Source organism: Papaver somniferum, chromosome 6, assembly GCF_003573695.1.
Source record: "Papaver somniferum cultivar HN1 chromosome 6, ASM357369v1, whole genome shotgun sequence".
NCBI lineage: Eukaryota > Viridiplantae > Streptophyta > Magnoliopsida > Ranunculales > Papaveraceae > Papaver > Papaver somniferum.
This window is the reverse complement of record NC_039363.1, coordinates 136,022,946-136,049,974: the sequence shown is the minus strand read 5'-3', so window position 1 is coordinate 136,049,974 and position 27,029 is coordinate 136,022,946. Positions and strand designations below refer to the sequence as shown.

Here is a 27,029-nt window from a genome sequence, read left to right as displayed (position 1 = left end):
TCACCTGCAAACCCCTTCACCACCACCATGCCCTGCCACTCCGTGCGAACTACCTTCTTCCCCGACCATCACAGAGACGCTGTCTCAACCACCATCACCTCCCCTACCTCAAACCCATCTCCCTAGCCTAGTTATTTTCCCCATCTCACAACCACTGAAACCCTAGGTTTTGGGGTGAGTAAAATAACTCGAACTAGGGAACAATTAGAGCATCAGAGGCGTCAATTGAAGGCATAGAAGGACCAGAAGAGGCAGAGAAGAAATGGGTCGACCGTTTTGAGTGATTTGTCACATCAAATTAGGTAAAATATCTAACCCTAATTTTGAGAATTTGGGGGAAAACATTGTAAACCCTAATTTGAATTCTGGGTATAAATAGAAGGTGTGGGTGTGTGTGTTGTAACCATGCCTGGATTAGCCAGAGCACCACCTTAGAGGCCTGGACTAGCCCAGTGCTCTCTACTGTTACTCTTGTTTAATTTCAAATCAGTAATTTCAATTGTATTTGTTCACCATGTCTGTGTTTTGAATTATCTTGTAGATGAATGCTTGTGTATGTAATATGTTGAGCATGAGCTAAATTGTTGCAGCTGAGGTTTAGATGAAACCTCAGTGCACTGTCTGATAGTGGAATGCTAGGTTAGAGCCTTAGTGCATTGTTTTGATTGAGCAATGGGAAGAGACTAATGCTCATAGTGCCTGTGATTGATTGTTTTGTCAAAAGACAGTCAATGCTAGGGGCAAACTAGTGAGCAAATTAGTTTTCCTCCCATTCTAGATGTATGCATAGGATATTCAACTCAACCTAAGATCACATTGTTTGGCTAGGACACAAAGGTGGACTCTAAGCCTTAGCTTAGACCACAATACCTTATTTCAGTCACTTACAATTTCAGTCTTATTTTGCTCCCTGCTCAACTAAATTTTTAGCTATCTTGTTGTTTATTTCTTGTATTTTGAAGCCTGTTGTGCATTGAAATCAGTGCACAAACTCACCCCTGCCCTTGGCTCACAGCCTTGGTTCCATGCTGTTTTGTCATCTTTGCTTTGTTAACTATTTTGGTTCTTTGCAATTGCCATATTACTTTGCCTTGCTCACTGCCATAGTGCCTTGTCTCCATTGCTAGCTTAGGAAAATTTCTTGTATGCTCCCACTCCCTGTGGACTAATCCCTTGCTTACTCTCTATACTAAAACTTGGCCTTGTATACTTGCAAGTCTTTTGTGTGTCGTTCCCAAGCACACCAAGTTTTTGGCGCCGCTGCCGGGGAGTGGTGCTTGCTGCTGCTGATTTCTTTGCTGTCCTGACCTGCAATCATTGCACTGAGTTGTCTGAGCTTCATCACTATCATTGCAGGTGCCACTGAGTTGCTGCAGAGCTGTGTTGCTGGCCACCTGAGCTGCTGCTGCTGCTGGAACCTTGGCTGCTGCTGTTGCTGTTGCTGGAGCTGGTGAACCAAGCCTGCTGCTGCCAAGCCAAAGCAACTGGGCTGCCAACTGAAGCTGCGTTTCACTGCTGGGCTTCACTGGTGGTGGTCTGCTGGGCTTCGCCAAACTTTGCAACTGGGCTTAGCCACCTGCTGCTGCTGGGCTCTGCCTTTTTCTGTTGCTGGGCTCGTGATCTTCTGCTCCTGGGCTTCGCAGCTGATCCTCCTGGGCTCGTGTTGCTGAACCAACTCCAACTGTTGCTGGGCTTGGGCGTGAGCTGCTTAGGACGATCCTAAAGCCCAACTGGGCTAGTGCAACCAAAGGGAACAAAAGCCTAACTAGGCTTCCCTCCTTAACCAAGTAAGCCTAAACCATGAGTAACCCACTTGGGCCCCATTAAATATTCAATTTGGGTATGTAATAATTAATTTATTTTTAATTTGGGCTTGTAATAATTATTTATTTTTATTTTCTTTTTCTTTTATTTTCTTTTATTTTTCTTTTATGGGCTTGTAATTATTTATTGTTGTTTTTATTTTCTTTTGTGGGGTGTGATAATTTATGCTAGGCTAAGTTTACAAAAAAAATAAAAAAAAAAAAAAAAAAAAAAAAAAAAAAAATTGCTCCTAATTTCGAAAACCAAATTTTTAATCCCATAAAACCAAAGTTTTCAAAACCCATAAAAACCAAATGTTTCCCATCAAAAACCAAATGTTTTTCATTCCCATCAAAACCAAAATTTTCCCATAAAAAACCAAATTTTGAAAACCCTTTAAAACCAAATAGTGGGCTTTGTGTCTTTTCAGTATGGGCCAACCTAATACTCTCCATGAATACATGTATCCCACAATAAAAATTCCATTATCATGTATTGTCTTACCTCAAACCAATAACCCTTTTAAAATAAATGCAAGCATGATACAAATACTTCCTTTATTTCGAGGGTTCGATTCTGAGAACCCCTATACTCATGTAAGAGAGTTTGAACAAATTTGTCGGAATATGCAACCTGATCATATGTCCGAAGACTCTCTGAAATTGCGTTTGTTTACATTTTCTCTAAAGGAAAGGGCCAAAACATGGTTTTACGGTTTGAGACCACAATCAATCAACACTTGGGACCAACTCACAGATCTATTTTTTAAAAAATTCTTTCCACATCATAGGACCATCGCTATTCGTCAAAGTATCAATTGTTTTGTCCAATTGGATGAGGAAACTGTTTTTGACTATTTTGAACGTTTTAATGATTTGTTGAGCGAATGTCCACACCATGGATTTGAGAAGTGGAGACTTGTCGCTATCCTCTATGAGGGACTAGACTTTAAATCTCGAGCCATGGTTGAGTGTATGTGTAATGGTGAATTTCTTGATAAAACTGTGGATGATGCATGGAAATTTTTAGCTGAGATTGCAGAAAAACCCGTCACTGGGAATCCATTAGGGAAACTGAGACACTGTCACATGATATAGGTGGTAATGAATTGAACTTTGGAAATAGCATGTCTAGTCCTTCTCATGTGTATGATATTGAATATGAACCTAATCTAGAGGAACATGAGTTGACTAATGACACCACAACTGCTAATAGGGACAAGTATGCATATTACTATGATGATGATGATGATGATGTTATGTTAGAAGAACATGTCTATGTTGAAAATGTTGTGGAACCTTTGGTTTCAAATACATTAGGCTTTTCTGCCCCGACCTTCATGAATGATGTTTCTTCTAGTATTCCATATACATGTGATGAGGCTACTAATTTAGATATTGTGCAGTTATCCTGTGAAGAGCATGACTTAGGTAATGTTGAATCTTCTGTTGACACTAATGATCCTATGCATGAAAATATAGTTGATGTGTCTGATTCCATACCTAAGCCACAATATATTGCTTGTTTTGATGTTAATTTGGATATTTCGGATAACCATGATTCTGAATTTGGACTTGTGAAATTGTGTTGTGATGATGAGCATGCTACACACTTGATTATGATTAGAAATGATGATGTGACTGATAATATTGGTACTTTTGATCTCATGCATGTGAGAAACTTAGATGTCACCTTCTTGCCTAAGTCACAGATTGAGATTATTCCACCCAACCTAGATTTGGTTTGTAACAAAATTTTAAACCAACTTTTCTGAAGATTCCCAACCTAGGATTGGAACTGTGTGCCTCTCAAGTCCTCTTGGACTATTTTGCATCTAAATACAATACTTTTAAGGAGCCACAGTTGGAATATGCATGTTTGTCCATCCCAAACAAAGTCCATTTTGAGTTAGACCTTGTGAATCCTGCACCCCTAAAATGGAAAGATTTTGTGCTTAAAAGTAAACCTGCTGAAAATTACAGGTTTGGGGGTATTCATCCGGTTTTTCACTCTCGCTCTCATTTCAGTCCAATTTTAGTGTTTTGAAACTGTCTATGTTTCAACACTTTGTCTTTTGGGTTGATCCTCAACTCTTTAGATTGTTAGTGTATGGTGAATTTTTGTATATAATCCAGTAGATAAAATTTCTTAAAAACCTTTTTGTTCCTTTTGTACATATTTTGCTAATCCAATATGATCTCGGCTGACATATGTTGGATTCTTGCCTTGAATAACGGAGTTCTAATATTGCTTTCGCCGAAATCGGGTATTCTCTTTCCTTTTTCTCTACTCAACATGATCCTCTTCATATGTTGTATTATAATTTTGTTCATATTTTGAAACATTGAGGACAATGTTTAGTTTAGGTTTGGGGGTGAAAAGTAGATACTTTGATAATATGCCATAATTGAAAACAAGAACTCCTTCTTTTTGAAAAAAATGAAAAATGAAAAAAAAAATTAAAAAATTGAAAAAAAAACATAAAAATGGAGCTCATTTACCTTGAAATGTTGACTCTTGTGCAAATATGTAATTATTAGGAGTCTTAGTCTAGATATTTAGGCACCCTGATTCTAGCACAATTCACATAGTGATAAGAAATTTGCACGCGCACGATCTACCAATACATGTATAGCCTCGATCTTCAAGGTGTTTGATAGGAAGTCACGATTGCCAATCACTTTAGAATACTGAACGAAACTTGACTAGCTTGTTCTTTGGTTGGTTGGGATAGAAGGTGGAGGTTACATTAAAAAGACAACCATCGAATTTAACTGGGTGCATCAAAAAGGGCTACCTCTTGCAAAGTGTCATGTAATTTTTGTTTCCTTTTGTATATGTATCAAAAGTGTTTCCTTATCAAAAAAAAAAAAAAAAAAAATGAAAAAAATCAATCAAGTATTTATCAATTCCATCCTCTCTTGTTCCAAAAATAAAAGAGAGTAGTCAATGTAAATAAGAGTCATGTAAAGAGTCATCTTTTGTGTTTTATTGTAATAAGCAAGGAAGGGTGTATGCCATTGATGTACAACGCGAGTAATTGTGAAATACCTCCAACTCATTCACAATTCTCGTAAAGTCCGGACAGCTAGCTAGATTTCGACCTTGGTTCTTAGCCTGAGAAACTATCTCTTGGTGATTAGTAGTCATAACATCCGATTTTTACACATGTGTAGATACACTTTACACTCTTATCACATGTCTTTATTTGTTATCAGTGCTAGGATTGTGCCTTGGATAGCTAGATTGACATCTCCATTTTGCTGTGAGCTTAAACTGACTTGCACATGTCACATTTGATGGAATCTGAGCTTATATTTTGACCTAGAACTTTGTAGGTACGTTCTAAGCAAACCTTCACGAGACTTCACTCGTCCACTAGGGACACTTAGTGGTTTAAAAGGCTTAGTGCATCGCTAAATGCATTCGAGAGACCAGCGACAGTGGTATAGGTAGGATTTCCTTAGTTTTGTTTTACTTGAGGACAAGTAAAATTCAGGTTTGGGGGTATTTGATGAGTGCTAAAAAGTGCATATTTCTATATATTTTTCTTGGCATTTAACTCATCTTTTGTGCATTAATTCTACATTTTATCCCATATTCTGTGTTTTCGTTGTTTTCAAGAATAAATACTTTTCTTAATTAATTTTGCATTTTTAGGTACTAAATAAAGCCTGGTTAACTCACGGAGCGAAAAGAGCAAAGGAACGGCAAAGACTCTCGATAGGAGGAAGCGAAGAATGATGTTTGCAAGAGCCGGATCAACGAGAAGTGGGATTGAAGAGGAAGAATTGTTCTTAAAGAAGATATGGGCTTGGCATACCCAAGACCCAAAACCCTTACCCAAATCCATTTCCATTATCCATACCCATTTCCATGAGAGCCGTCAGATTGGATCCATCTCATCATCCAACGGTCGCCTCATCATTGTGCATCAAAATCCGAAGCTCCTGTCAAACACTATAGTACCTAATCCATCTGAAGCCGTCCTTTTTGCTGCATTTCCTCATCCTACGGTCGCTCCAATATCTTCCCATCTCACCGTTGGATCCACCTACCATCTTCACATCCGACGCGTTTCCTCGCAAATCATCACCCTTTGCCACACCCGCTCAACACCCTAACTTCCAAACCCATCGACCTCAAGCCAAGCACCCCCTTCTCCCCAAACTGTCGACCTCTTCTTCTCTTCCCCAAACTTCCTCTCTTCCATCACCTGCAACCCCTTCACCACCACCATGCCCTGCCACTCCGTGCGAACTACCTTCTTCCCCGACCATCACAGAGACGCTGTCTCAACCACCATCACCTCCCCTACCTCAAACCCATCTCCCTAGCCTAGTTATTTTCCCCATCTCACAACCACTGAAACCCTAGGTTTTGGGGTGAGTAAAATAACTCGAACTAGGGAACAATTAGAGCATCAGAGGCGTCAATTGAAGGCATAGAAGGACCAGAAGAGGCAGAGAAGAAATGGGTCGACCGTTTTGAGTGATTTGTCACATCAAATTAGGTAAAATATCTAACCCTAATTTTGAGAATTTGGGGGAAAACATTGTAAACCCTAATTTTGAATTCTGGGTATAAATAGAAGGTGTGGGTGTGTGTTGTAACCATGCTGGATTAGCCAGAGCACCACCTTAGAGGCCTGGACTAGCCAGTGCTCTACTGTTACCTCTTGTTTAATTTCAAATTCAGTAATTTCAATTGTATTTGTTCACCATGTCTAGTGTGTTTGAATTATCTTGTATGATGAATGCTTGTGTATGTAATATGTTGAGCATGAGCTAAATTGTTGCAGCTGAGGTTTAGATGAAACCTCAGTGCACTGTCTGATAGTGGAATGCTAGGTTAGAGCCTTAGTGCATTGTTTTGATTGAGCAATGGGAAGAGACTAATGCTCATAGTGCCTGTGATTGATTGTTGTCAAAAGACAGTCAATGCTAGGGGCAAACTAGTGAGCAAATTAGTTTTCCTCCCATTCTAGATGTATGCATAGGATATTCAACTCAACCTAGATCACATTGTTTGGCTAGGACACAAAGGTGGACTCTAAGCCTTAGCTTAGACCACAATACCTTATTTCAGTCACTTACAATTTCAGTCTTATTTTGCTCCCTGCTCAACTAAATTTCTTAGCTATCTTGCTGTTTATTTCTTGTATTTTGAAGCCTGTTGTGCATTGAAATCAGTGCACAAACTCACCCCTGCCCTTGGCTCACAGCCTTGGTTCCATGCTGTTTTGTCATCTTTGCTTTGTTAACTATTTTGGTTCTTTGCAATTGCCATATTACTTTGCCTTGCTCACTGCCATAGTGCCTTGTCTCCATTGCTAGCTTAGGAAAATTTCTTGTATGCTCCCACTCCCTGTGGACTAATCCCTTGCTTACTCTCTATACTAAAACTTGGCCTTGTATACTTGCAAGTCTTTTGTGTGTCGTTCCCAAGCACACCACTCCCCAACCTCCTTTAAAATGAAAGTAATATTTTGGCATATCAGAGGCCTTAAAAGACAAAAGACCAAAGATAAATTACATTCTTTAGTTAAGACAAATAACCCATCTCTAATATGGATTGTGGAACCTAAAATTAAAGTTAAAAAGTGTGGAATTAAACATCCTGGTATGCATCATAAAATTATACATAAATCTAAAGATAATAATAAGGGGAATATTTGGTTGATTTGGAATTGCTCTATTCAAGCTCCCACTGTTGTAAATTCTTCTAGTCAATGTATTACCGTGGAGGTTGGTGATGTTTTGGTGACTGGTATTCATGTTAATTCCCACACAGTGAATAAAATAGAATTGTGGAAGGATTTTATGAGATTAGTTTGCTTGATAAACCTTGGCTAATTCTGGGTGATTTTAACACTGTGTTAACTGTTGATGAGGAAAAAGGTGGTAGGAGTCCTCTTACTTCTGCTATGAGTGATTTTAATGATTGTGTTGATTCTTGTGGGCTTATTCAGGATCTTAAAAGTGATTAGAGTTCTCTTGGTGTAATGGCAGAGTTGGTAGTAAGACAATTCTATGCAATTTGGACAGAGCTCTGTTTAATATGAAATGGCTAGACACTTTTAGTGGTTGGCATTACCATGTGGCTGCTAGAGGAATTTCAGATCATGGCCCTCTTATTGGTTCTGATATTTTTATTAGTGGAGCTTTAAATACCCCTTTTAGATTACAGAAAATGTGGCTTTCTCATCCTTCTTTTCTTCAAGTGGTTATTGATTCCTGGAATGAAGAAATTACTGGTAATCCTATCTTTATTTTCATGAACAAGTTAAAGAGATTGAAAAATGTCTTAAATCTTGGAACTGGGAAGTTTTTGGAGATGTTCAAATAAACCTAAAAAAGGATGAGGACAAGGTTATGGAAGAAACTATTAAATCTGATGCAGGTCCTTCTAATATCTCTTTATTAAACAATTTAGTAACTGCAAGAGGTGAATATGAAGTGGATGCCAATAACAATCATACTTTTTTGAGAGACAAAGCTAAACTGAATTGGATTAAGGATGGATGAGAATTCAAAGTTCTTTCATACTAGTATAAAAATGAGACAATCTCAAAATGCAATCACTTAATTGGAGAATTCTTCTGGGACTCAACATGGTATTTCTCATCTTATTATTTTAGAAATAAATCTGAATATCAGTCAGTTCATATTAATGATTCAATTTTTGATGTTGTTCCTCAAATTATTTCTGATGCCGACAATCTTTTTTTTGGAAGGATGTCCTCATGAAGCTGAAATCAAGAATGTTGTTTGTAATTTGAATGTTGATAGTGCACCAGGTCCTCATGGATTTCCTGGAGTTTTCTACTAAGCATCTTGGGACATAATCAAAAACAACTTATTGGATGTTGTTCAATTCTGCTGGAAAAATAACATGATTCCTATTGGTATGAACTCCAACTTTCTTGTCTTGATTCCTAAAATCAAAATGGGCTAAGAATGCTAAAAGCTTTAGACCATTTGGTCTTAGCAACTTCTGCTTTAAATTATAACCAAGATTATTACTGAAAGACTTACTAGTTATCTGCCAAGCCTTGTATCTCAGCAACAAAATGCTTTTATTAAAAATAGGAACATTCATGAGAAAATTTTACTACCTTCTGAGCTGGTAAATGAAATGTCATCCATTAGAAGAGGGGTAATGTGGGACTCAAACTAGATATATCACAAGCTTATGATACTATGAGTTGGAAATTCTTATACAGAGCCTTCAAGAAGTTTGGTTTTTCTGCTAAATTTTGTAATTGGATTATGATTCTACTTCATTCTACCAAATTATCAATTATGCTTAATGGTGGTCCAATTGGTTTTTTTGGTGTTGGTAGAGGCCTTAAACAGGGAGACCCACTTTATCACGTTCTGTTTATTCTTGCTCAGGATGTTCTAAGTTGAAATATTCATAAATTAGTCATGGATGACAAAATTCAACCAATGGTGGTAAGGAATGGTATTCATCCCACTCACTTAATGTTTGCTGATAACATCTTCTTGTTTTGCAATGGAGGTAAGAAAAGTATTGAGAATCTGAAATCCCTTCTAATGGAATACCAAGCTGCTTCAGGCCAAGTGATTAATGCTACTAAGAGAAAATATTTTGTAGATGGCACATCTGATACCAGAAAGAGACAAATTGCTGATTTTTTTTCCAAATGGATCTATCATCTTTTCATGAAAAGTATTTGGGAGTTTTTCTTGCTCAAGGTAAAATGAAATCTATACACATTTGGCATTTGGTTGAATATATGCATCCTAGACTAGCTTCCTGGAGTGGTAAACTTCTCAATTTTCAAGCTAGACTTACATTGGTTAATCATGTTCTTAGAAATATACCCATCTATAACATGTCCATTTATAAATGGCCTAGAAAGTTTTTAGAAGCTTGTGAAAAAATCATTCAAAATTACTTATGGTCAGGCAATATTGAGGAGGAAAAATGTATTACTCTTAAGTGGAATAATGTATGTACTTCTAAAGAAGAAGGGGGGGTCTTGGCATCAGAAAATTAGAAGATATGAATAAAGCCCTCTTAATGAAGCTCTTATGGAAGATTCTTCACTGTCAAGATGAATGGGACAAATTCTTTCTTGTTAAGTACATGGATAAAAATAGGAACTGGATTACTTATTACAGAAGATCTTCTGTGTTGAATGGCATAAAATGGGTTATTAATGAGTTCAATGAGAATACTAGATGGGTTGTTGGTAATGGTTCTCAAATTTCTCTTTGGAATGACAGATGGATCTTTGAAGAACCAATTTGTAAGTTATTCCCTGACCATCCTTATATTGCCTTGCATCCTCATTTGAAAGTTCAAGATTTAACTATTAATAAACAATGGTGCTTCCATGGGGACTTCTTACAGTTTTTCAGTACTGAGCAGCTACCTGCTATTAAAGAAGGTGAAGACTTAATAATTTGGTGTAACAATCATTCTTGGCACTTCACAGTCTTTGATGTTGTGAATAAAATTAGAATGCAACAACCAAAATTGCATTGGTATAAGAAAATTGGAACTCTGCTGTAATTCCTTATATTTCTGTAAATGTCTGGAAAATCACTAGAGAAGTTTGTGCAACAAAGGAAAATCTGAGGAAAAGGGGATTTAATTTTGCTTCTAGATGCTACATTTGCCATGATGGAGAAGATAGTATGGGTCATATTTTGTAGAAATGTGAATTCAGTAACAAATTGTGGAGCTGTCTAACAGGTATCTTCCATTTCCCTAAGCCAAATTCTTTTGAGGATGTTTATAAACTGAGAAAAAAATTCTAGTCCGGTGGTAAAAGAAATGTGGATTATAAGTTCTTATACTGCCATGGTTGAATTGTGATTCCTGAGAATTTTAATTTATTACGATGATGAGAAGACTGTTATAACCAAATTACAACTTAAGATAACAAGGATGGTCCATGAATGTGAAGGAAGATTAAAAGTAGTTATGTGGGGTTCTGATGCTGAAAGAGACATTTTACAATAATTCTATATCCAAGCCATGAAAATAAAAAGAACAACAATAATTGAGATCTTTTTTCATCTGCCAAATGAGAATGAATTGCTCTTATACTGTGATGGTGCCTCTAGAAGGAACCCAGGTACTGACTATGTTGCAGAATTTATATCCTGTATCAAAGCTTTGGAATGGGAAATTGAAAACCAGCAATTCAAATTGATTCCGTAATTAGATTCTTAGATTTGTGTTACAGCCTTACAGCAACAGAAGATTCCTTGGTTCCTCCGGGCAAGATGGCAAAAGGTTATGGCTGGCATTCACTCAATTTCTTTCAATCATGTGTACAGGGAAGTCAACTTCTCAGCTGACCATTTTTCTAAGAAGGGAGCACACCTACAGAAGGGAAAGAATTTGATCTTCAATGAGAAACCTAGAAGCCTGTTAAGCCTTGAATTCCCAGAGCAATCTTATTATAGATTTTTGTTTGAGCTTTTTTTTGTCTTTTTTATTTTTTGCTCTGCTTTTTTTGCTTCTTTGTTTCTTTATTTGGAGCTGTAATTTTTAACTCTGTTATTTTCTAATAAATTTTTTTGGTTTTTGTTAAAAAAACAAAAAAAAAAACTTGCCAAATGAGATTTGAGAGGTAACTAATACAAAAAGATAAAAAGGTATTGATTGATGTGAAGATAAATTACAACTGGGTTTTAGTTAGGATTAACGATGAACACATTAGAATTTTCAATGAGAAAATCTTACGTCATGCTGATGGAGCAAAGATTTTATTCAACAAGCCATACTCCAATATTCTTTTTCTAAATCATACATTTAAAATAGTGGATGAGAAGGAAAATAGGTGTAGGTAGAAGACAAACATGTACAGAATTATTAAAATATTTTGTTCCATGAACTGGTAGATAAAACGATTAAAATTTAAAAGATTTAAACGATAAAACTACTAACATGATTAATGAGCACAATGACTTTAACCTAAACACGTAAACCAAGGTATAAAGAGATGACATCTACGAAGGGGAACATTTGTGGGAGAGGATTTAGATTGATGATGAAGATCAAATTTGGAAATCATACAGAAAAATCAGAGATATTAGCAGACATAAATAATTACAGAGAATCATGCCCAGAAGTTTAGTTTTCATTATTAAGAGAAACCCCTACCCGTTGTGCAATCTAAGAGAAAAATCTGAAATCCTAACAAAATAATATGTACGGGTTTTAGGCGCGACAATCATATTAAGAAAAATACAGAGTTTTACACTACTAACCCATTAAAAAAAATCGTCCCAAAATTCAAAGATCAAATATACCGGGTGTTACACTATTAACCTCTCAAAAAGAATTCAGTCATAAATTCAAAATACCATGATACATAATAATTTCTTTTACGTCTAGTTTTTCTTTATTCTCTGTGGAACCCAAATTCAGTAGGAATTTCGAAAAGAATGATATAGTGCATCGAAATTAAACCATGTAGTAAATAAAATAATAAAAACCATGCAAGCCAAAATCTTATAAAAATACTTATACATTTTTACTCACATAAATCAACCTATAATTGTAAGTTATTAATCTAGTGTCAGAGTTACTCCGGGAAAAAAACCATGTTGTTCCCTGAATAGTTTTCTTAGCCACCTGTGATGGGATGACATAAAGGCCTGACATTTCAGCAGCAGGGAGAGATGTGTGTATCCGTAATTTATTTATAATTGGTACACTCAATGTAACACCCCGGATTTTTAGCATGGGGCATGCTCAAAGAAGCGCCATGGCATAAGATGAAGCTTCATCCCAATCTTTTGTTGCATTAAGAGAAACATTGGCCTAGAGACAATATAGCGCCAAGTATGGCGCATTTCGAAGGCATATTGGCCAAGGGTCAATGTTGCATTAGGTCAGTTGGGTAGATGACCTTGAGAGTTGCAGCGCAATCATTACGCATTATGCAGGCTATTGGCTTAGAGCCAAACCGCACAACAATTGTGCATCAGGCCAGGAAAGGCTAGCCGAGAGTAAATATTGCGTAATCATTGTGCAATATGCTGCTGAAGTAAACTCAGGAATGATTGCCTGTTATTCAGAAATCCATGGCAACGACCATGAATAGTGAAGCAACCACTCAAAAATGGTTCTTGGTGAATGTTAATCATTCCCCTTTCCTAAGTTGTATAAATGTCAAGTAAACATATAAATGTCAAAAATGGTACTTGAAGGTGCATATACGGACTATGTGCCATGTAAGCTTCATAACTTATACGGAATGGCATGAATGATGTTTAAGCCTCATTTATAGATGCGTAGCCTTGCCAATAAGGCATATGATGTGAAGGCATTATTATTCCATGCCACAGACTCAGTAATGCGCGACATTTGTACATATTGACGCAACGACCTACATGGATTAGGACATTTCCATTATTTTTTAGCCACGACCTTGCAAACGAATTGTCTTAAGTTGTTTGTCCCTTTGTGAATGAACTAAGGTATATGCTTGATCCCTTTAGAGTAGGTAAGGGTACGTAGGAAGCCGCAGTGAGTTGCAATATCGTCGGTCTAGCACTTTTTCACTCATATCATCTAGCTGGGAGATGATTGCGGCACATTAGCCTCTCATATCATCTGACTCGGTATTGCGATGCACGAGATGATTGTGGCTACACTTGATGAGGCTAGTTGCATGCCATTCACTGGATGTTCATATTGCCTATCAAGCTACATAGAGATGGCATATACATTAATTTCAAATTGCGCATGGATAAGAAAGTAAGCTACATCAACATGCAAGTTAGCGGAGCTTGCATACGCCTAAGGAAAGTACGACATGATCCTGATCGATGCACCCTTGGCACGAGCAATAAAAGTGCATGCTTTCGGCATTTCCTAAGCTCAAAGGTGCGATTAGGCCTCTAATGGCCTACGTTCAAATTCAACGCATGCCTTATGTCTGGACAAGACTCGGAAGCCAGTGATGCTTGCAAAGTGCATTGGTCATAGCCTTCAGGCTTTATACCCTTGTTCCGCGGTATGTTGAAATGATGTGGAAGCTAAGTAGGTTGCACCATGCTTCACGAGCATACTTGTAGGGGAAAATGAACGTGCATTTGCCTAGTTTTATGGACCAATTAGTAGCATCAGAGTGGCGCATCGGGGAAATTATGGCATGCTTGCCCAGACGCACTAGGCGTAATTTTTCGTCTGTCACACTCAATCACGTATAAAAATCAAACCACGTCCGTAATCCTGGAAAACATAGATAATAACATTAATTTTTTTGTCTATGGGATACATAAATTATTTTTAAAAAGATTATAATTGTTCACATCGAAAATGTTTTTGCATCACGGTCACTTTGGAACAGGCCTTAGCAAAAGTATAGATGTCCCCAACTCAAAAACCATTAAACTTTAAGTTCTGCATTTTTGGAAACTTCGGATAGCTTTATACTTGTTCTTGTAAGGAATGAATTAAGTCTGAAAGTCGGTTTCATCGTATATTTAGTTTTTGTGGGAAAAGATACAGATAATAACATTAATCTTTTTGTCCAGGGGATAAATAACTTTTTTTTTTTAAAAAAATTATTTGATCACATCGAAAAGGTTTTGGCTCAGTCACATTCCATGAAACTTTGAAATAATCCTTAGCAGAAATGCAGATGTCCTTAAATCATAGACCATTAAACTTTAAGAGCATGTTTGGTACAGTTTTCAAAAACAGTTTTCTGTTTTTAAAAACAGAGAAAACATAAAACAGGAGAAGATGCATTTGGTAGGGACATTTTCAGAAAATGTATTATATTTGTTTTTTGTTTTTGAAAATAAAAAAAGTAAAAACAACAAATTATTGTTTTATGTGTTTTCTCTTTTTTTTCTTTCTTTGTTCCTTCTTCTTCTTTTCAGAACAAAGTAAGAGATCGGGGAAATGACTGCAACTGAGTCATGGCCAGTATCACTACCTCTTAGACGAGTCTTTAAATTTGATCTGATTCAATTGATTTTTTTTTTATTTTCAAAAACATATTTTATCCTACAAAACAAACTTTAGAAAATAAAAATAAAGAAAAGAGAGTGTTTTTAAAACGGTGGAAAACTATTTTTGAAAACTGTTTTTAAAAATCGTACCGAACAGGTTCTTAAGTTTCGCATTTTCTGGGAACGTCGGGTAACTTGGATTTCACCATTGCTCTTTATAAGAAGCGAAAAATACAAAGGAAAACAATACAGGAAATCAGGTGGAAAGTTGAAATCATTCCGTTTTTTTAAATGAAAAACAACTCAAAAAAAAATCCTGTCCACCAAGTTGACCGACACCAACTACTTACCGTCCAATAATGCCATATAAAGAAAAACAAATCATTTTCTATACACTGTACACAGTTGATTGTTTCTCTCACCATAAATCAAGATTCATAAAGGCTAATGGCCGTTTCATCATGTTCCGTTGATGGGAATGGTGGACATGATTATGAAGAACCTCTGCTAATGACAACCAGTTGTAGTTCCAGCAGAAGTAGTAGTGATGGAGGAAACGGAGACATTGGTATTAGTGATGCCGTTGATGGGGTGGTTGATTACAAAGGAGAAAGAGTGTTGGACAGATCAAAATATGGAGGATGGAAATCTGCTTATTTTATAATTGTAATCGATGTTGCAGATAGCTTCACTTACTGGGGAATCTCTTCGAACCTCATATCTTATCTCACCGGTCCGTTAGGCCAATCCACGGTAACAGCTGCCGAAAACATAAATGTTTGGAGTGGAGTTATGGCGATGCTACCTCTTCTCGGCGCCTTTGTTGCAGACACTTATCTCGGTCGATTTCGGACCATCTTATTCTCTTCTGCCATTTACATATTGGTAATTCTCAATCTTTTTTTTCTTTTGTTATGGTAGAACAGTAATAGCAATTTGGTGAAGTAAACAAAATTGAACAATTTGAATAAGATTTATTATCTGTGTGTGTAATTTGTATTATGTCACATACTAACTATAGAGAATACTTTGAAATGACAGGGACTTGGATTGTTAACTCTATCGGTTATGCTTCCTTTTGATCATATAACTTTTCTGAATTACAACAACGACCCGAACGTTATCTCTTCCAGTTCTCCGTCTTCTTTCAAAGTCATCTTCTTCTTTTTCTCATTGTATCTAATGGCAATTGCAAGAGCTGGATGCAAGTCATGTGCACAAGCTTTTGGGGCTGATCAGTTTGAGGGACGAGACCCTAAAGAATGTAAATCCAAGAGCTCATTCTTCAATTGGTGGTTCTTCGGATTATGTTTTGGTAGTAGCATTTCTCACTTGACCTTGAACTACATACAAGATAATATGGGATGGAGTCTGGGATTTGGCATTCCGTGCTTTGTAATGGCAGCAGCAATAGTTGTTTTCCTGCTCCGAACAAAATCTTATCGCTATAGTGTGAACGAGGAGAAGCAGAATCCATTAATCAGGATAACCAGGGTATTCGTTGCAGCTGCCAAAAATTGGAGAAAATCCTTCTCATCCTCCGATACTATTCAGGAGGAGACAGTTATGATTCCCCGCAGTAATCATCTTGGAGCTAACGACTTCAAGTAAGTGAAGGAATCGTTCCAGAAATCTGTTATGCACATGAACCGAGGCTGCTTTACATACATATGTTGATGGCTTTATTCTTTATACTGATTAGTCTTGTTAACTTTTCTAATCGCATCATTGTATAGATTTTTGGACAAAGCGTTGATTGACAGTTCCAATAGCAGCTCATGCACTGTTAGTCAGGTTGAAGAGGCAAAGGCTGTAGTAAGATTAGTACCAATATGGATTACATGTTTAATATATGCAATTGTTAATGCCCAGTCTTCGACTTTTGGCGTTAAACAAGGAAAAACAATGGACAGAAAAATAGGAGCAGGCTTTCAGATACCATCTGCGTCGATTCAAATCTTCGAGAGTGTCTCTATTGTAATTTTTGTTGCAATTTACGACCGCGTGTTTGTTCCTCTGGCTAGAACTATTACACGCAAACATAATGGTATAACAATGCTTCAAAGAATTGGTTGTGGTATTTTCCTACATACAACAACCATGCTAGTTGCAGCTACAGTTGAGAGGAGAAGGCTTCAGATTGCTCTGCAGTCCGGATTGATTGACATGCCTCAAGTAACAGTTCCTATGAGTATCTGGTGGTTGGCTCCTCAATACGTCTTGTTTGGTATTGCTGATGTATTCATTATTGTTGGTTTACAAGAGTTTTTTTATGATCAAGTGCCGAATGAGTTACGGACCGTGGGTCTCTGCATCTTCTCAAGCATCATAGGCACAGGCCACTTGCTAAGCGGGTTCCTCATTTCCATCATTCATAATTTAACTAGCAGGAGTGGGCATTATAACTGGTTCTCTGACAACCTTAACAGGGCACATGTGGATTACTTTTACTGGCTTCTTGCCGGATTTAGTACATTCGAGCTGGTTGTCTTCATATATATTTCAAAATCTTATATCTATAAGACTGTAAAAGGTGAGCTTCAGATGCAGGGACATCTTATAGAACCACTAGATTGAGAAACGAAATAATACTGTAACTCCTTGTACAGTTGGTCAATGTACAGTAGCATATTTATTATGTCCAAGTGTGTATTATCTCTCTGGTCACAAAGGTATAAATAACAGTAAACTGTTGCAAAACTGGGGATAGAATATATATCAGTGATACGAGGAACGAAAGTGTCTCTCGTACGCATTTGCGTGTCAAAATATAAGAAGAAAGTTTGCATCATCTTGGAACAATATATAAATACCAGAAGAGGCAAACTTGTGAACTTGACTAAACTCTATCCTATACAAAATCGATTGTGCACAAGCTTCCGCTCTTATTTGCCTGCCATCAATAAGGAGACGCGTTAAAAATTGATCTTGTAGCTGTACAATCTTTCTTAGTGATCTCATTTCTTAATTTCATGCTGCTCGAAGTGGATTTCGTGTAATTCAGTCTTGTATATGTACATACAAACCCATATCATAACTAGTAGTAGTAATTGTTGCCCTTGTGATTCACTGTATCCTTGCATAGCACTGAGCGCACTTCCATGATCGATCTGGGCGGCGCCAAGTCTTTCTCTTGAAGAGCATTTCCAAGCAACTGTTGCATCTGAGATGCAAAGATGTCATCCAGTATCTGCAAATACCAAACCAACACCAGAAAGAACATGGAAAATGGACTTGGGACTTCAGACTAATGACCAAAATCACAAACAAGAGTGCCACTCACCGAAACTGCAATTCGTGCGCCTTTATAACAGGCTCTGTTCTCTTTTCTGTTATCTAAGAAACTTAAGACATCCTTCCAGAAAATAGCAAAACCCAATTTAGCGGTACAATGACAATGAAAACTGCAACATAAACTAGGAAAAAACCAAGAGTTAACTAACTTGTCCCATCCGATCCCAATATCCTCGGCAGATGTCTACAAATAAATGAGTTTCAAAGACACTATGAAGATGATCTATGTTCTTAGTGAGCTGGTCCTTCAGGGGCTGGATTCTACTTCGAACATCTGATTCTATCACCGTCTCCTTGAATTCCTGGAGGATCTTCTTTAGCTTTGTTACATTCTGCACCTTCGTCTGTTGGTACCATCCGAAAAAACAATTGTCAAGCTTAGAACCACAATATTTAGCATATAAGAAAGCTAATTGTATCGAGCACGTGAATGTTTATTCAAAATACAGTACAGTGGACTCACATTCTCTCCGAGCTTCTCAACAATGGCTTGCAGGTAGCTCCTGAACTTAGATCTTAGCATTACCATTATTTCACTTAGACGCTCCCCGGGAACTGTACTACCCCCACTAGGAATACAAGAACTCCATGATTTCAGCTGAGTTTCAATTCTGGGGCACAGCATATCTAGCATTCTCTTTAAAGAATTCATAAAAACTCCCAGCTGAAAAAGCAATGGAAGTATGTCAAGGCTGGAATTCCAAAATTCATAAAAAAGAACGTAATAACCTAAGAAGGAAAAAAGGTTACTTCTCCAGGAACTTCGTAGACGCATGCAGATCGGTAGGCAAGCTTCTGAACATATTTAAGGCCGAAATTCTTATGCGTCATGTTCTCTCTCAATGGTGATAAAACATCTGCATACTGCTTGTCCAAAGCTTCCATCAGGGCTTTTTCAGCATCCGCAATGGCCTTTAACAGATGTACAACACAGATTATTAAATTAAAACCGTAAGATACATATACCTAACAAATTTTTATCAAAACAGGATAACAAATTAAAATTTAATAAGGCATCTCTTACATTCTCTAGGACAGAAGTGTACTCTGGCCAGCGACAAAGGATGATTTCGTACTCATTTAAGGTCTCTTTGAGACGGTCATACATATCATCCACAAATGGAGTTGTAGAATGCTGTGTTCTGACCCCTGACCATTTTACCTGCATATCCATAGGATTTCAAATTTCACATGCATAGAAAGTAATTCGATAAACAAAAAATGCTCATATTCAGGAAGCAGCGCTCCAAGGTTTTGATCCCACAAATATATGATTTATATGAGGCACCAGGTCTTGTCTAATATATATCTTACGAACTAAACCCAAAATAAGTTCATACCTTGTCTAATTTGCAGGATTCAAGCAGGGACAGACGTTTATCTTGGATCCACGACATGATGTACGAGTGGAACAACTCTTTCGCATCAACACCTCCTTTGACTTGACTGGGAAATGTTGAAAGAAAGATAAGCTAGGTTTGCTAAGGATTATTAACCAAAATTCTAAGCAAGTAAAATACAAATAATAAATCGACCTACTTAATATTCCAGCTAATGAGATCCTTCTGCAAATCAGCAGTTGCAATAACAAGCTCTGTTACAGAAGATGAGGGACTTTCAGGGGGACACGCAGCAAGGAATGCACGCAATCTAGTGCAAAGCTCCACACTATATATGGATGAGGAAATATTTGGAAGGTCTATAAAGCTGCAAAACATGATACCATGTTTTCTGTCAATAATAAGTTTGAAATATAAAATGTGAAATGTACTAAACCAAGACTCCACAAGATGGTGCGAGAAGAAGAAAAATGCTAATGCCCCGTATATCTTTACCTGGGAAGAAGATGCTGATTGTGGATTTCTATATCAGTAAAAATTTCATTTCTGATATTCAAACACAGAGATTTCATCTTCTGATAAGCAGAAGAAAAAGTAACAACATCCATTAATGTTCCTTCACCATTGCTGGTTATGAACTCATCCGTCTCAGCCAAATGCCTTCTTGATCTCTTTTTAGCTGCAACCTACGAGAGACTTAAGGTCTTAGTCAGCAGGAAGAAACTGAAGGATGGAACAACATGGTATGAGTTTTAAAATAAATATTCCACTCTTCACCTGGAAATAGCTGCATAGCTTTGACTGTGCATCAGGCGATACTATATCATGAAGGAGACTGTAAAGCTTTACAGCAGGTGCTAAAGCGGGAGCTGGAGATCCAGTAGCAGGCCGAAAAACATCCAGCATTCCTGATAATGACGCCTCATCTAATGCCTTGTAATTCTCGAAAGCAAGAGAAAGAATCTGTCCAAGTTGATCCTCAATTTCTCCTAAGATGCGATTCTGGTCATTTAGTCACTCGAGATAAGTATCATGATGTACGAGTTAAAACAATATATTGACGACTAGTGTCTAAAGGGTGGTACCATAGAATAAAAAACGACCAATCTGCGGGGTAGTCCACAAGATAAAAATAAAATTATATTCACTAGAAACATGAGAATAGAAAACTAGTACCAGACTAATTCACAAAAAAGCAAAAAAAAAAATAAAAAAAAATAAAAATGAATATATAGAGTATTTACCTCTTGATGACTGAAAGTGCTTTTAGCACTGCCCTTCATTTTTACTGGAAATAATAAATCATATACTAAGATGAGGCAATCAGCCGTAGGCTTAGCCACATCCATAACGTACGAAAGGTATCTATCATGAAATTATAATTTAAAAGCAAGTTAGTAAACAAAATCGTGAAGTAGAAAACCTTTCATATAGATCGCAGATGAGGAAAGGACGATAGTAAAAATAAACTTCAATACCTTAGCTTAACATATGCATCTGAAGCCCCATAATAAGATGCAAATTCAGTAAGTAACCACTTCCATTCCCCATGCAAGACCAGATTTCTTTGCTGAAAATGCTGAGCTTTCATCGCAACTTCTAAAACGAAGTCATAGGCTACAGTTTCCGCAACTGAGCCACACTAGGAACAGTGCCAAAGGATTAACATATTAACCATTAGATAAAGATAAAATTTTCCAATATGTTTCACCATAAGTCTTTGCTATGCAAGATTCAATTAGCATAAAAGATGAGCACGGCTTGGCAGATGTTTAACAGGATTTTTTAAGTAGAGGATGGAGAATTTTGTACCTTAAGATGAACATTTTCATCTATACTGGTAGAATAGTTTATGCACAGTTGTATTCTGCCAACAAGCTCATGCTCGGGTTCACGGTAAAAAGGCAACCAGCGAACCTTGTCACCCTGAAGTATAACTGACATGTTAGCCTTGAGTTCAATAATTTACTCTCAACATTTAAAAAATCTCACTAGGAATATTACCAGCTCCTCCATAAAAGTAGCCATCTGAGCAACGACACGGCCGCAGTATTTTCCCTTGGAATCCTGGACTTCAAGAAAAAGATCATCTCCTGCACTATCTGGAAAACTGTATTTCCAGAAAAGAGGGAAATAAATTGTAAATCAAATAACTTTTACTACTAGCTTGGATATTACTGGAGAATAGGCAATACAAAAAGAGCAAATTGATACGTACAATAAATGTGTTTCACCAGATCCTGGTTGCATACGAACTGTCTCGTCATCATTTGAACTTTTCAATCTCAAAATGCAGGTGTATGTCTCTGTCAACAATTACCAAAATCACTTATAGTTAAACATTATATACCAAGCTAGAGCTAGAATATAAGAAGTTGTATAAAGATTATTGTCAGTCCATTATATATATGTAACCCATCCACTACTTGGTCCTTTATGAGTTTAAGATAATTTATGATTAATGTTTCAGCTTGAAACACAAGAATACCTTGCACTACTTCATATGGTTCAGACCTACTGCGCAAAGTTGTCGCACCAATTTTAAGAAGTCCAGATACTTGTTTTATGTACTGACCACTAGCGTGCAAATATGCTAAACTATATCTTGAGAAAGAGCCACTAGCAGGTACTTGAGGTTGTACATGAACCCTCCGAATTGCTTGCCATCCAGAAGAAAATGTTGACCGTAGATTGGACAAGCGACGTCTAAGGGCTTCCACTTTTATCTTTGTGGGACGAAGGGATGAAAAACTACATCCGTTGGGTGAATCCAAATCCATTTTCACTTTCCGAACTGCGAAACAAACAACAATTTAGGAAAAACTTATGATTCCACAGAAACATTGGTACAATGAGATACAATGTGCGAAGAAAAGAAAAACAGTACCTTGCACCTTAACCCTGCCAATGGTTTTCTTAGGCTTAGAGGCTGACCCCTTAATGCTAGGAGTGGATGACCGTATAGCCAATAATTCTTCTTCTGGTTGTAACAACACATGTTGCAAGCTATAATCAAGAAATAAAAGGAGTAACATTAGTCACACCTGTCACCTCTGGTTTAGAGCTTGCAATTGCATCCACAAGCATATAAATAAGCAAGCAGAGGATAACTGGAACAGTAAAACCTAGTGAACTAAAAAAGGTATACATCAAAAAATCAGAGCAAACAAATTTGCACCAACGAAAAAGGCCAAAATTCCTGTAGAGTATAATGACAGCTTCAGTAACTCAAGAGCACAAAATAGACCGAACTTACCCGAATGCTCTACGCAAAAGTGTACATTCATTGTCTAAAAAGACAGGAGCTTCTGTGCAACCCATAGCCCAGGCACGAAGGCAGAGCCGAACACATGCATCATATGAAATCACTGCATACCATGGTCCTAGAGCACTGTCTAAAGTTCATCAGGAACATAAGAATAGCTGATAATATGATAGTGACAATGATGAAACTAAAATATATCAATGTGCACCTTAGACTAGTACCAGTTAGATGAGGTTAGACAAGAGACTGGGAATGAATAGCAGCTATAAAATATTCAATATTCATCATCAACTGTAACGAAATCCGTGAAGATATCTGGTCATTATTTACCTTGCATGGAATGTGGGAAGGCGGGCTGGCAAACCCCTAGATGAAGCAGCTTCCACCTCAGTACTAGTCCTGTGAGATTACCATTTCCCAAATTCACACAAAAACCATTTGTAAGTGTATGTGATGTGCATTCTTCCCAGATTTTCATTCACAAACAATTTTTTTGTAATAAACAAGACTAGAAATACTAAACCTTTCAAGCGGATCACAACACTGGCTTCCATCTGTAACCCGAGAGGGAGAGGCCATTCCAGACATAATATCAGTGGACGTAGATTGCAACTTTTTAATGGAGAAGCAGTCTGAATCTGCAGTAAACCGAGTCCTAGACCAATCATTTTGAAATACTCCCTCATCGACTTCACGACAAGGATCAGAAATTGGAGGTGCACTAGGAACTCGATCGGCGTAAATCTTATTGGGTATGCCTTTTACATGGAAGTCCTGGTTACAGACACTAACAAACTAAGCATCTTACCAAAGAAAATCTAGACCACTAAACGCACAAAGTCACTAACTAGATCAATCGAACCAAAATGAGAAGAAAAATGTAACCTTTTCGGTGAATTTCTCGAACTTAGGCCTTGAATGAACTGGAGAAGAAGAAGAGTAGCAACTCTCTGAATAAATTCCCCCTCTTGAAGGCAAATCCACATTGTTACTACCCACTTGTGTAGAACCAAATTCAGAGCTTAAAATAGAATCAGACCATTGTTCCTCCTCCTCTGTACCTCCATTCTTCCAATAAGACCCACCATTTTTCCTTTTCTGATTATTTTTAACTGTTTCTTTAAAATCATGGTACACACTGCCGCTAGTCGTACAATTATCCGTGTCAGAGTCCGTATCCATGTCAGACCCAGAATCTCTAACACCACTGCTAGAAAGTGGAATTATACCAGATGGAAAATGCCCACTACTAAACTTTGAAGTAGATGGCAATTCAAATCTTCTGCTACCATTGATTTGGATTCTCTGGTTTGCCATAACTGGACTTCCTCTCTGTCCAAGAACAGAGTCAGAAAATTTTCTTAAGAAAAAAAAATTTAAAAAAAAATCAAGAAACTAAAACAAAATAAAAATGTAATCTTTTGATTACGAGAAGAAAAAAAAAAGGGGGTTTTGTCAATTTCTCACCTGTTTGATCCAATTGACAGAATTCTTGTCAAGTCCTTCTGTAAACATCTTCTCTTCTTCTTCCGAGAATCATATAAAGAACAAAAAGAAAACCCTCGGAAATTTGCAAGGAAATGAAATTGAAGGAGTAGTACTTAAGTCAGAGAGAAATAATATACTGTAAATAAGTTGGGTTCAGAGAATCATCGTCTTCACGTTACCCCAAAAAGAAGAAAAAAACCTTGTCTTTATTACCTCTGGAAATTCTTGGAATTCTTTCCATTTTTTCCCTCTTTTAAGTGTGATTTTATGATATTCAAATCTTTTTTTTTATTAATTACAACTGAAGGACAGAAGAAGTTAACAAAATTAAAATGAGGTCCGAAAAGAAAGGACACGTTAAGGTGATGTGTAACGGGATACTTGATGGTGGGCTGGTGGCAAGTGAGAAAATAGTGGGGGAGGTTTTGTAACGGTTTAATGAAGTGAATGACAATGAACGTAGAGCTGTCAAACGGGCAAGCTAGGGTCAACCCGGCCCTAGCTTGCCAACCCGTACTAGGGTTAGGGTCAACCCTAGCCCTAGTACTATTCACGAACAAGCTCAAAACCCCAACCCTAGCCCTAGACGGGTCAACCCTGACGGGTTGGCGGGTTGGCTTGTTAATGTTATCAATTTAAAAATTAAATTTAAAATTTAGGATTGTTTAGGATTATTCATTTAGTAAAGGTCGAACCTAGGTCAATTTGGTGTTTAACTAGAAGCCCCACCACTGAGTTGTAAAGTGGACGTTTTTATTGCCACTTAATTAACGATATAGCCGGTTACGGCGCTTTAGTTTTCTTAGGCAGAGAACCCTTACATCAACTAAGCATTTTACTTCTTTTTTTTATCATTTTATAAGTTTAAATTAATGTGAGTAAGACTAACTCACAGTTTAAATTATGCTAGTCCTTTTATCAATTTAGGACATCCCGAATAAATATGTGATTGATGAATCTAAGTTGTAATTTAATTTATTGATTGATTATTTAAAATCTAAAAATTGTTATATTTGTTTGGGTAGATCCAAAATTAGCTTTATTTATTGATTTAAAATTAACTAATTCTAATATATGTTTGCAAATCATGGATTTTAAAGAGTTGGTGGGATTGAGGGATATATTTATTAATTTTGACGGGTTGACGGGTAACCCGCGGATTGGCCCTAGCCCGGCTTGTTTTCTAGTAGGGTTGTATATGCCAACCCTAACCCGGCCCGTTTAGACAACAAGCCAAGCCGGGCCGGGTTGAAACAAGCCGGGTTAGGGTCGACCCGCAAGCCGGGTTATAAATTGACAGCTCTAAATGAACGTATGTATGTTCATAAATCGTTTTGCACCTAATAATTTAGGAATTGCTAATCGCCGTTGACACCTAGGAAGCACTACACTACAAACGCACAATGCAACTACGAGGACGCGGATACGGGTACACGGACACGGATTCTTTGTGACGGTTTAGACCTATAAAGCTATTGAGTCTATTTGTCTAGGTTGTTCGCGTCTATCACCATTAAGACTATTTACACTACAACTTCTTTTTTACTTCCTCCATTTTAGGAAAAGGAAAAGTGGTATCACTTTTTCTAAAATGAAGATGGTTGATTCTATTGGAGGTTTTAGGTTGTGTTCTGGCGGTCTTGATATTCTAATCTAGATTGGATTATCTCTTAAATAATCGTATATTGTGTTTGTCTTGATGATAACAGAAGAAGTATTGTGAATGTTGATTCATTAAAGTCCTCGAGACCTTAGCTAGCTAAGTAGTTCCAAAGTGTATACTCTATGCATTGTATAAATTCTCTCATATTGGGTAATTGATTGAGATGACTTGTGGACGTGAATTAGATACACAAAATTGATTAAAAAGATCAAAATCAATAATTCTTGGATGAAAAGGACATTTAGATTTTGATACTGTTTAAATAGATAAAAATGTAAAAATAGCCAGGATGTAAACAGTTTCATCCTACCCATTTTTAAATATTTTTTCTTATTTTTAATTTACATCAGGATGCATCCAGTTTCATCCTTGCTATTTTTTAGGTTTAAGTCAGGATGAATCCAGTTTCATCCTTGTTGTTTATTTGGTGTCCATTTCACCCATCATAATTTTTACTCGTCCATTTGAACCATGTTTTAAAAATATTTAGATAAATGACCAATTTTCCGAATTAGATAAATGGAAAATGTTTGTTGGACAAAAGAAATGTAGACCAAGAAATGGCTATTTGCTATGCGGCTATTTGTCTTGCTACTTGTGTGTTGAGATACAAATTGCATCATTTGATTTACAGATTGTACCGACATTTGCTTTTATCCTATGTCATGGTAGATAATTATCCGATCCGTAGGCACATGAAATTTGATTCCCTTGACACAAAAGTTGCTCACTTTTCTCATAGGCATGTATCTACATCTTCTAGTGATTATATTTACGTGTCATACCGATGTTCCCACCATTGCATGTGCAGATTACTTTGAAATTATTGTCATACGCTCAAAAGCCGTTTGTTTGGTTGTCATTTTAATATCAAAAACAAAACACCAAAAGGAAAAAAGAAATAATCATAACAAACTTAGCCCACCGTTAAATGACTCCCTGTTATCCCAACAAAATGAATCTTCACTCGCAAGGTGGTTGCGGTTTGCCGCCTTTTTTTCGTGATTTAATTGTAATTGATATCTTTATTTTATTATGATTTTGATTACTTTGTATTTTGATGTTTTTGTTATATTTGTAAGTGATCATGTGATCACGATTTTAATATAAATAAATCAAAATTTATTGGTTGACCAAAAAAAAGAATGTTTAGATGCAACATGTGACACCCCTATTTTCCACGTAATCTCGTCCGATGATCACATATGAATTATCTTGTTGTT

The 27,029-nt window shown here is 37.0% G+C and overlaps 2 protein-coding genes across 2 annotated transcripts; one reads left to right on the top strand and one right to left on the bottom strand.

The window, feature by feature from the left end:
- The first annotated feature begins 15,165 nt into the window (after nt 1-15,165).
- LOC113289436 (protein NRT1/ PTR FAMILY 5.10-like) lies at nt 15,166-17,401 on the top strand. The gene is made up of 3 exons (XM_026538685.1): nt 15,166-15,641; nt 15,798-16,363; nt 16,493-17,401. Exons 1-3 carry the CDS (start codon nt 15,204-15,206, stop codon nt 17,331-17,333), a joined length of 1,845 nt encoding a protein of 614 aa, XP_026394470.1. The 5' UTR covers nt 15,166-15,203; the 3' UTR covers nt 17,334-17,401.
- A 135-nt stretch (nt 17,402-17,536) lies between these two features.
- On the bottom strand, nt 17,537-23,308 carry LOC113289437. The gene is made up of 20 exons (XM_026538686.1): nt 23,179-23,308; nt 22,986-23,054; nt 22,647-22,781; nt 22,278-22,396; nt 21,879-22,184; nt 21,609-21,696; nt 21,395-21,500; nt 21,203-21,316; nt 20,869-21,032; nt 20,635-20,755; nt 20,168-20,392; nt 19,886-20,076; nt 19,590-19,757; nt 19,391-19,496; nt 19,075-19,212; nt 18,801-18,962; nt 18,514-18,714; nt 18,200-18,394; nt 18,040-18,111; nt 17,537-17,946 (listed from the first exon to the last, which is right to left on the bottom strand). Exons 1-20 carry the CDS (start codon nt 23,241-23,243, stop codon nt 17,794-17,796), a joined length of 2,898 nt encoding a protein of 965 aa, XP_026394471.1. The 5' UTR covers nt 23,244-23,308; the 3' UTR covers nt 17,537-17,793.
- Nucleotides 23,309-27,029: the final 3,721 nt, after the last annotated feature.

Bases quoted from the DNA above. Each gene is read 5' to 3' on its own strand.
- LOC113289437 (XM_026538686.1), bottom strand. From the start codon at position 23,243: ATGTCTGGAATGGCCTCTCCCTCTCGGGTTACAGATGGAAGCCAGTGT. The intron at 19,758-19,885 runs GTAAAGATATAC...CATGTTTTGCAG, and splicing joins AATCAGCATCTTCTTCCCAG to CTTTATAGACCTTCCAAATA. The intron at 19,497-19,589 runs GTAGGTCGATTT...AACATTTCCCAG, and splicing joins CTCATTAGCTGGAATATTAA to TCAAGTCAAAGGAGGTGTTG.
- LOC113289436 (XM_026538685.1), top strand. From the start codon at position 15,204: ATGGCCGTTTCATCATGTTCCGTTGATGGGAATGGTGGACATGATTAT. The intron at 15,642-15,797 runs GTAATTCTCAAT...TTGAAATGACAG, and splicing joins CTTCTGCCATTTACATATTG to GGACTTGGATTGTTAACTCT. The intron at 16,364-16,492 runs GTAAGTGAAGGA...ATCATTGTATAG, and splicing joins CTTGGAGCTAACGACTTCAA to ATTTTTGGACAAAGCGTTGA.